General features: G+C 34.4%; 1 protein-coding gene across 2 annotated transcripts in view; it reads right to left on the bottom strand.

Annotated features, from left to right (window-relative positions):
• Positions 1-2,395: 2,395 nt before the first annotated feature.
• pou2f3 (POU class 2 homeobox 3) overlaps positions 2,396-10,647 on the bottom strand; it is a 40,001-nt gene continuing 31,749 nt past the window's right edge. For both annotated transcript variants that reach the window (XM_008428664.2, XM_008428665.2), the window contains 6 exons: positions 8,696-8,837; positions 8,277-8,410; positions 5,253-5,417; positions 4,769-4,811; positions 4,511-4,625; positions 2,396-2,836 (listed from right to left, as the gene is read on the bottom strand). In XM_008428664.2, coding sequence (XP_008426886.1) covers positions 2,794-2,836; positions 4,511-4,625; positions 4,769-4,811; positions 5,253-5,417; positions 8,277-8,410; positions 8,696-8,837 — 642 coding nt within the window. In that variant the 3' untranslated portion in view covers positions 2,396-2,793. The remainder of the gene's footprint in view (positions 2,837-4,510; positions 4,626-4,768; positions 4,812-5,252; positions 5,418-8,276; positions 8,411-8,695; positions 8,838-10,647) is intronic.

Here is a 10,647-nt window from a genome sequence, read left to right as displayed (position 1 = left end):
TTTACTTACTGTAAGTTCAGTTGCATTTTAGTGAAAACACAATTTTATTTGTAGTCATGTCAGAAAGAACCTATTGTAACGATACAGATCGTAAATGAATTGGCTTTATCAAATGCATGAACTTCCATGCCACAGCGTAATTTCCATACAGTCAAATAAAACATCAAATTAACAATGAAAAAAGAAATTACAAACCAAAATAGTTATCGAACACAATAAAAGAATTGGTCAGACCTTCAAATAGAAACTGATAGACGGTTCATGGGGAAAAATGGACATAAAGTGGAAAATAAAGTAGCCAGAAGCTTAATTTACATCCAGCAGAGGGCAGCACTTTTGCATGAGCTCTAAAATGCAGCTTAAAGATGGAGATTATCTTCATACAAACCAAAAGATCCTTTAAAAATAAACAACCGTTTCTACAAATGCTTTTAACTAAATTCAGACTGATCTATTGTTTTCCATAAACCAATACTAACTACTATAGAATAGACCCGTTTGAAAAAAAATAAAAAAATGAAAAGGAGTTTTGCATGCTTTCATTTTGCCTGCATGGCATCTAGGCTGTAAAAACACTTGAAGTTCAACCAAAAACACAGTGAGTGAAACATAAGAGACATTAAATTACATTCTCTGAAAAGGGGGCTCTGCAGGTTATGGAAAAGTTAGATTTCAGAGTTACTTTTAATCATTTTTACACTAAAAAAATGTTTTCTAAAACTGTGGAAGGAAGCTTTAATTAGCTTATTTCTGGAAAACAGATTGCTTGTAAAGCAATAATTTCACCCCTTATTTCAGGTCTAGTTGCTGTTATCTGCCAGTTAAAGCCTTTTAATTTCATACTCTCATCATAGCCTTTAATGTTATAGCTTTGAGCTTTAATCTTTGGTTTAGAAGGACTTTTTTTGTCAACATCACAATATACATACACTCTCATACAAAAGCATCTTAATTATTGCATCATTGTTTCATTTTACTTCAGTGAAACACTACAGCAGTGAAACAACATGATACTGACACCACCATGTTCACAGTTAATACTGTGTTTTTAGGTCTGACTATCAGAATCTTCAGAGGGCTTTTGGCTTCTCCGTGTTCAAATCTGAAGTGTCATTTGAAGCATGTTTTCTTCCTTCTCTCTGTCTGTGGGGATGTTAAACTAGTTGCACTGGGGTTCCAGCAGTTTCCAGTTTTCGGCAAGCTTGAGCTATGTTTTATGTTTTATGTTTAAAATTCTTTAACCAGGGCTGAAATGATCAATTGTGAAATTTAGTAATTAATTATTAAACTAAAATTTATTAATTTAGTAATCGATTGCTTACTTGAGTATATGGATGCAAAAAGGCAATTTGCTTACAAAACTGTACAAAAATATACATATTTTGCATTTAAGGTTTTCTTTAAATCCTTTATAAATATGTGGGATAGTTTTAGCTTCACCTTTTGCTGTCCATTTATTATTTTTGTTATTTCAAAAATTAATCAACAGGTCAACCCATCTGTATTGTTGCCGTGTCAAGCAGAAAGGGCCGAGTTTTTCACATGTTGATGTTGGAAGCATTTTTTAGATGCAGATGCGACAGATAATCACGCTTTCACTGAATGAACACTGTTATTACATTTTAGATCATTGTTTATTCTCTTTTTTTGTGTTTAAAAAAGAAATTAAATTATTTGTCATTTCTTATCTATTAATGTATTTCTGGTATTGTATAAATGAAAAATCTGCAGAATGTGACACATTTTTAACCAATTAATCACCAGAATTGTTGATAGATTAATCAGTTATTTAAATATTAGTTAGTTGCAGCCCTAATTCAATTTCCCTTTTCTGAGTTAATTTGGGTCAAACAGGTAAAACTTTGACTGCTTTTGGACTGAACAGTGCAGACTAACATTAAGCTACTGTAATAACAATGACTTAGAGAAACCTTAAAAATTTACAGGCAATGTCTGTGCTAGGAAACCATCCAACTTAAATCTTAAACTTAAAACTTTAATTTTAATCCTGGTGGAAAAAGAAGTCACATATAAAGCTAGAACTTTGCTAATGTCTAAAATGTACAATAAATGCAAGCTGAAGATACTCATGATGATCAGAGGTAAATTTCAAACCACATTTGGATCGTTTATATCTCAATATTTCTAGACTAGACTTGTTTGGAAAAAAAAAGATACTTTGTCCAATTTCATGCTTAAAATTAGAAAAATTACTTAAGTAGCATTGGTAATATTATTAGGTGATCTAGTGTTAATTTCATTTTTATATTCCAAAGAATATTTTTCTAAAGTGATAAGAATGCAGTGCAGTTTATTTTTGTGAATTGGGGCTATATAAACAACATCTAATGTTATGACCACTGTTAGGCATGTTGCCAGTTTTGTCAAAGATGACTTAGGATGCAATTTTTTATTTTTTGCAATGTCAGTGAATCTGCAAATGAGCCCTTCAACGTTTAAATAAATTATTTGGGTTTTAGCATGAGGAGTCAAACATGAGACTTCCTGCTGTCACTTCTGATCATTATTTCTCTTGATCCTTCATTTTTCAGTCGAATAAGGAGTCCTGTAAGCACTAATCCAACAGCTCCTGGCTTCTTGGATCTTCCATGAGTGATGAACTGGCAGGACATGTGTGTATTAAAGTCCTCTCCTTTACAGTCCTGGTTTGTGTTATGCATCTGTTTTGTTGCTATAGCATTGAGTTGTAACCCTGCTCAAAGCAGGGAGAGTGTTAATCAATCTTCATTCTTCAGCAATCGTCAAAAGCTTCATATGTACAGTTTGTGGTTCTCAGTGATGATAAGCAGCAGGATTCCAAGTGCGATACCAAGAACTGAAACCATAAAGCATCATTAATCAAAAAAATATAACCTTGGATAAAATGGACAAGTATGATTGAGTATTAGGGCCACAATAAGAAAATAAAAAAGTACAATTACAAGAATAAAGACATAATTTTACGAGAATAAAGTCGTAGTATTATGACTTTGTTCTTGAAATATAACTTGATTCTTATATTATTTTGACTTTATTCTTTAAAGTCATAACTATGACAAAGCAATATTGTGATTTTATTGTAATACTACGGCTTTATTCTCGTATTATTTACATTTTATTCTCGTAATGACTTTAATCTCGTACAAATCTATTCTCATAAAATGACTTTTTTTTCTTAGTATGTCCCCAATGCTCCATCGCAGACAACACAGTCAATTCATAATTCAACTTTTAATTGTTGTCTAAACCAGGGTTTTCCATTTTGGAAGAAACTACTGACCAGTTAACAGTTGAGTCAGTTAACAGCATGGCTAAAATAATATAAACATCATCTACACCCAATATGTTTCTATCAATGCTGTTATTATTATTTCTTCAAACATTTCTAGCAGAAATGTGCTTTAAAATGAACATTTTTGATATTTTTTTTATCTTCTAAAGAGGATTAAGATCTCACAATCAAGTCCAGTCCCTGATTTTAGGAACAATTGGTCTAACTCCTAAAAGTAAATTGAACGTTTTGCAGCAGGAAACAGGTGTCCGTGCAGCCTTAAAAATCTTAAAAAGTAACAAAAATGAAGGCTTTAAAATGTCTCAAATAAATGTTTAAAAAGCAAGTTGACCTCAAATGCACTAAATTTTGTTTTGGCAGGACTGTTTAATGCTGTATGTTCTGTTTGTTTTTTGCTCGCAGAACTTTGAGTCGCACTCAGATCTTCATTGCATTCTGTGACTCAAACTAGCTGCCACATCCATTGGTAACCATTTAGCTTTTGCAAATCTACCGTGGGCGCAAAGGACCGATAATATGTTCAAATTAATTTAAATGGTTGATTCATGCTTTGAAATTTGAATCAAGGTGCGTTTTATTCAGAAATTTCAGCTCTCGTTTTGGTAGTTTTACCTTTAGGGGAAGTAAATTCAACTCTGTAGAAAATGAGGATAAACAGTGAAAGGAGGAAATGCCAAACATTAAATCTGCTGGTTTTAAAGTCATTTTATACTCCTGGATGATGAACACAATGTATATTAGTTTGCTACATTTAGTGTGTTTATGGATGTGTACAGAATTAATGAAAGTCAAGTTAAAGACTAAATATTGATTTATTGGCATGGCACTTACAGTTGCCATGTCAACAGCTGGTTGTCATCCATTCATGTCAAACTGTAAATAGGAGAGACATAAAATCTGGTATTTACTTTGATGTTTGAATTTGTTTAGTATGACCTAAAATCACTCTAAACTGAACCTTTTTGTTTTTCTTTATAGCTCTTATTGGTGTGTTCAACACAAAATCGTTCTGAAGACATAGTGTGAGCGACCATTATTCTGCCATGAGCTATGAGTACCAATTTATCGCCAGTTGGCTGGATGAAATTCATACATTTCTGTGGAGATATAGTTCTTTAAAAGTCTTAAGTTTGAGTTGGTAAAATCTATAGAAACCAAGAGAAAAGCTTAAGGATTCACAAAGTAAAAATGAGAAAACTTTAATGGTATTAATTTTACCCCGGTGCACTGTAGGAAGCTGGGTTGACCTGAGAGGTCAAAGCAACTGAAGCTGCAGATAGACTGTTGGGAGACGGTTCCCGACTCGTGCTATTCGGGGATGAATTTGAAGAAACTGAAATGCAAAAGTCCAAACTTAGTCAAAATCATACAGATTTTGATTATAGTAGTTTGACAACGTTTTAATATTTGAATTTTGACAGAAACTACCCAGACTTTCAGGAAAAGGCATCTGCTACATAATGAAAAAGCTCTTACCTCCACCTGAAGCCAAAGGGCTGTAGGACCTTGAAGTTGAGGCCTAAAACAGTTTGGAAACAGATTTTGGGATTGTGTGATGAGGAATTCAAATATAGAAAGATCAAGTGTGTAACTTGAAATGCCAGATCTTATTTGTTATATTTGTCATGGTTTGAGGAGTAAGACATATAAGAATGAAAAATGTGGAAATAAAATCATTGTATGGTTTTAGATAACATTTTTGAAATCAATACAAGACTATTAATATACAAGGTTGTTATTGAGGTATAAACATGTACTTTAATCAACTTGTACAAAATAGATTAAGTTTAAATTACTAAAGGATGAAAATAAATGAAAAACTAAAGAAAGTAACAAAATAGACAATCTCAAAGAGTATTTGCACTATTCAAAATTATTATTCAAAATTAGATGAAAAAACAAACAATCTCAATAGTGGCTATGAACCCAATAGAGTTTATTATCAAATTTTACAACTAACCATTCTGGAGTTGTAGCTGTGTGATTTGACTGGTAAAGTAGCTACAGGACAGTAGATCCTCTTCTCCTTTTGACGACGATTACAGAACCAAACTCGAACCACCTCCTTCTCCATGGAAAGTTGCTCAGAAATTAGGGTTATCTCCTCTGAGTTGGGCTTTGGATTCTGAAAACCAAAAAACAATGATTTTAGAAAATTATCTAAACCGGACAAGTGTACTTTCAGTGACATTCCAGGATCAATCACTTTTCAAGATAGGGGGATGAAATAAGAACAATATAGATTGTATTTGTCCATTTTTGTGAATAATAAATTAGCAGTAATCGGCAACATTTAGTAATCCAAGAGTCATTTCCTAAATATGGGTTATGCCAGTGACCTGCAGTCTGTGGCAGGTCGTATTTTCCTCTTTTGTTGACCAATTCTCTGACAGAAAAACATGAGGCTTAGAGGTAAACTAAATAAAATTTTATCACATAAAAGGTTAAACAGATCATGTCCCCAAAAGCATTGCCTATTAATTATGCTCTATTTAGCCATAACTGGTATGCTAATATGAAAGGAGGACAAAATTCATGACTTAAAAACAGAGTTTAAAGCTCAAAGGTAAGCTAAATGCTAACATCAGCACACCAACACTACACTTTGTTCTAGCAAGCTAGCATGCTAAATGTTGTGAATTAGACTGATTATCCACCTTATTCCTAGCTCCCATGAGGCTTTGCGTGAATTGTAGGTTTCGACTTCCTCCGCAAATCGGAACCGTCATTTGTTTACATGTTAGCAACTAACAGGCATTCATTAGATGTCTTTTTTTTAACTTTCAGAAGGACCTTGCTGCAGCAAACAGTAAGGGGCGGGGAAAGACCACGTGGCAGACCAATACCATAATTGAAAATGGAACAATAGAACTCCAAAAATGAAGGGGCGCTATTTCCTATATTATCCGTGGTCTCCCGTTTTTGTTTTCTTTTTAAATCTGTGATATCTTCACCTTTATGAAGGAGTTTCACTCTCAGCATGTATTACAACTTCTCTCAATTACCGTACTTCAGCTCTGCTCATAGTTCTTAAATTTTGTAGCTTTCTGTGTTCTTCTAAATCTGCTCCTTAATTGCATTTTTTCAGGTGTACTGCTACCTCTAGCGGCGTGGGGGTGGCAACACAACTAACATAAATTCATCCCTAAATTAGAAGACCACAAAGTTGTATTATTTATTATTACTTCTGACATTGCTGTTATTAACTTTTGCTCAGTCGAGTTTATGCGTTTATTATAATTGTTCATGTTGCTTTTCATTTCTCATTTCTTTTATTCCTCCAATAATTGATAAGAGATGTTTATGCGTAAGGTAGTCATCATAAGGAATTATTTATAACGTATGCTTTATGCATTCCAATTCTATTGCTAATAACATATAAAAATAATAATTAATGTTACCATTGCACTCCAAAACTGAGGGGATGATATTTCCTGTCATTGTTGCAGTATCTAACGTTTCTTTTACTATTAAAGCAATGTAATAATAGTATACCATAACAAACTACTAATCTGTTCAAGTTTGTCATGTTGTTTAAAGATAATGTTTTGAGCATTCTTAAGAATTAGAATGTATAAATAATACCTAAAGTCATGGCAGTGACGGGTATAGTAGCACTTCTGGTGACAGCTGCCATAAGCTGCCCTGACCTGCCAGTGATCTGCCACAGGCTGCCACAACCTGCGAATAATGGCAGCTTCTAGCTTCTGTGACGTATGTCATAGTTTTGTGTCAGACTGAATATGAATTCTTTTATTTTGAACAAAAAAAAAAGGAATACGTGCAAAGAACGGAATACATAAATTTTTTGAATACAGTCACATATGTCAATTTAAAATTTCTCATTTATAGACATTTAAAGAGCCTCAGTGAAAACGTGTTTATACATTCTTAACTCATTGGTGCAAGAAAACTGATTGAAAATTGATTTATTCACTGCATGTTTATGTCTGTGAACTTTTGTGTTCCTTCGCAATAACGTATTAATCAGTTCATGCGGAATAACTGAATACTGAAAGTCTTTCTTACGGTGGCCACTTTAATATAAAGTTTTTGGAACATTTTTCCATGTATATTTTTATCTTGTTTGAGATACCTGAAGTTTTATATAATTTTGTTTAGGATTGAAATTCACCACAAACTTATGTGCAAAATGCAAAAGCAAAACATGTCAAACATGGGCTTTCTATCTCTTCCAGCCAATATAAACATACATTTTCCATAAGAAGCAAAGAAAGCAAAAATATATTCGAACTACTTGGACTATTTCTGACTTATTGTCATGAGGTAATAATTCGTCTAACTGTTTTGATTATGTCTTATTCTAGATTGAATGGCTAATAAAGGACCATTTTTATGTGCAGTTCCATCTCAACTTTACACAGACAGACAAACATGCAATGAATTATGGAAGTGTATTGCTACTATGGAGGGAAGAAAATTAGAGCGCTGTCACTTTATAACGTGAAGTGCTCTTGATGCCTGCATGGAAAGCATACTACTGTCACCTTCTGAAAATGAAATTATCACTTTTATACAATATATTCATCACGTTTCTAAAATATATTTATTACGTTCGTACAATATGATTATTACGTTGGCGGGTTGTGGCAGTCTGTACCGGCTGTGGCAGGTCACTGGTAGGTCGTGGCAGTCTGTGGCAGGTCACTGATAGGTCGTGGCAGTCTGTGGCAGGTCACTGGCAGTCTGTGGCAGGTCACTGGCAGGTCGTGGCAGGTCACTGGCAGGTCGTGGCAGGTCACTGGCAGCCTGATAATTTTTGATTTGATCATTTTTGGGCATTAAACCCTGCTTTTATATATAACCAAATCTCATTATTTGTCAATGTAATTTACACTGAGGGGTTCTGGTCAGGTCCTGAAACTGGTTAACAAACTTGGGTGGTGCACAGAGACAAAGACGAATGAACTCCAACAATTGGACATAAGAAACAGAACTGAAAGTTCGTTTTTGTTGATCTTACATCAAGAAAACGTTTCTCCAGTGTCAACTTGATGTTCGTTTCTATGCTTGTTCTCTTTTTTCGCTTACGTCCATAGCCCTCCATCAGTGGCGGCAGAGAGGCCGAAGCGCTCATCGAGTCAGAAGGTGAGTTCTCTAAAATAAAAAATAAAAATTGCTATTACCTGAAAATCTGTGAAATAACCCACAAAACATGTTCAATTGTATTTTTGGTTATAGAATTCTGCCACTGTTTTGTGTAGTTTCTTAAATTTCTTTGGTGTTTTATCATATTGCAGTGCCTCTTAAAAACACTTCTTTTTTTTCAAATAACCAATACATTTTATTGACAAATATTTGCATTTTAGGATTTTTTCAAAGAAGATGCATTTCATACAGCTCTTAACATATAATCTCATACCATCAAGTATTTCAATATACCTGCATCACTCAGCCACTTCTCCAGCAATGGTTTGAGCTTGCACATATTCTTGAAGCTGAGGTTGAGCGCTTCAAATCGTGATATTGTTGTCTGGCTGAAATCATTACCGTAGAGTTTTCCCATAGCCAGACCCACATCTCCCTGCGACAAGACAAAAACATAGCAAAATAAATAAAGGAATTTATCTCTATCTACACTGCAAAAAGCACAAAATCTTAAAGTATTTTTGGTCTAGTTTCTAATGCAAATATCATAAGGCGCTTTTCCACTAGACCGCCTCTCACCGGTACGATCTCGGTCCGGCACAGCTTAGTCAGGCTGTTCTCAGACTCTTGTACTTACTTCAGGGGTAGTACTAGCAAGACGGACTGAGCAGTTATTCCCATTTTGGCTGCTAAGGCTCCCCATTCACCTAGAATTTCCTCCAGACTTTTCCATGACCAGGTGTTCTTTCCTGCATTTTCCTTGAATTCCGDTTTCARTTTCATCAACCTAGTCATTACCGCTCTAAATGTRCCTTTTGGCGAAGTATTCATAGGGATATATGTACAGCATTCATTAGCGAACATATGGCAAACTCCTCCCATTTTGGCCATCACGTCGGGGTCACCATTTATGTTGAGGAATTGAAGGGTGGCTACTCTCAAATATATAAGTAAGGAAAATAATACACAGAGACGTAGTTCTTGCTGCTAGGCCATAGACGAGCCGGAGATTTATTACACCCATGGAATCAGTTTCGTCAGTTCAACACATAATGGAGGGAAGGAATTTAGGTCAGTTTGAACTGGAGAACTGTCGAGAATCCTTTCGCAAAAACAACTCCTTAGATGGTATTTCAGCTCCAACAGGTACAGCACAGAAACTATTTTATTTATTGATGACCACATTCACTGATTGGCTCGTGAGTTACTTCACTGAAAACTGCAAACAACATTTAGTGTTTTGTATTTAAAGTTTAGTTGTGGACCACAGACATGCCGTCTGCTATCAGGGAGCCGAATACAGAGGAGTTTAAACAGGAGCAGCAACAGGAACTATATAATAAGTTGTGATGTGAATTTCATTTAACATTTGGATTTAAACAATAATAATAAGAATAAACTTTATGTGTGGCTACTAGTTTAAATCTTTTTGACTGCACTACCTAAATCCAAAAGGTTGCACATTTTAAAAAAATGAAGTGCCAGAATGTTTTATATATATATATATATAGTGAAATAATCAGCTGATCTGAGCCTTTATCTGGGCCAGCAATTGATTTCTATAAGACAAAATGAAATATCTGGTTTCATTTTAGTCCAGTGTTTCTCAACCTTTTTTGGGCCAGCGCCTCCCCAGCCTTTATCCAGGTCCCTCATCACCCCCCACCAAAGAATTTGTAGGCTACTTTGCACTGACCATTATTTTATCATTAATATTACTATCACTATTGTAGACGTTTTGATTTTTATGCTTGTTTCTGTATCATCAAATACATATAATATAAAAATAATACAGTAGTCTACGAAAAATGCAATGAACATTCAAGTTAAAATTTGTAGGCTTAAAAGCAGCCAGAGTGGAACAATATTCTTATTCTGTGCCATTTTCTAGTTGTTAAATATTCCACAAAATGACCAGATAAAAGATGTTCAACATGCCAGTTTAAACTTTGATCTATTTGCAAACGACTGAGCTGTGCAACATTAAAACATGGATAGAACTGTAACTACATTAATCATAACTCTTCTTCTCTTCAGTGTTTTTCAGTTTCTGGTGGTGCAGCTCTGTGCTGCCTTCAGGAGAATGGGACATCAGAGTATCATCCATAAATTTTCACCCACATGGCATTTATTGTGCAAACCAGAGCTTTCAGTGGAAAAACAAAAGTTCCAGATCCTTTTAATGCCATACAAATATGAGACAGAAACATGGATTATATCTTTATATAAACCTGTCTATTAATTTA

Source organism: Poecilia reticulata, linkage group LG14, assembly GCF_000633615.1.
Source record: "Poecilia reticulata strain Guanapo linkage group LG14, Guppy_female_1.0+MT, whole genome shotgun sequence".
In the NCBI taxonomy this organism is placed as follows: domain Eukaryota; kingdom Metazoa; phylum Chordata; class Actinopteri; order Cyprinodontiformes; family Poeciliidae; genus Poecilia; species Poecilia reticulata.
This window is presented reverse-complemented; position numbering and strand designations above follow the sequence as displayed.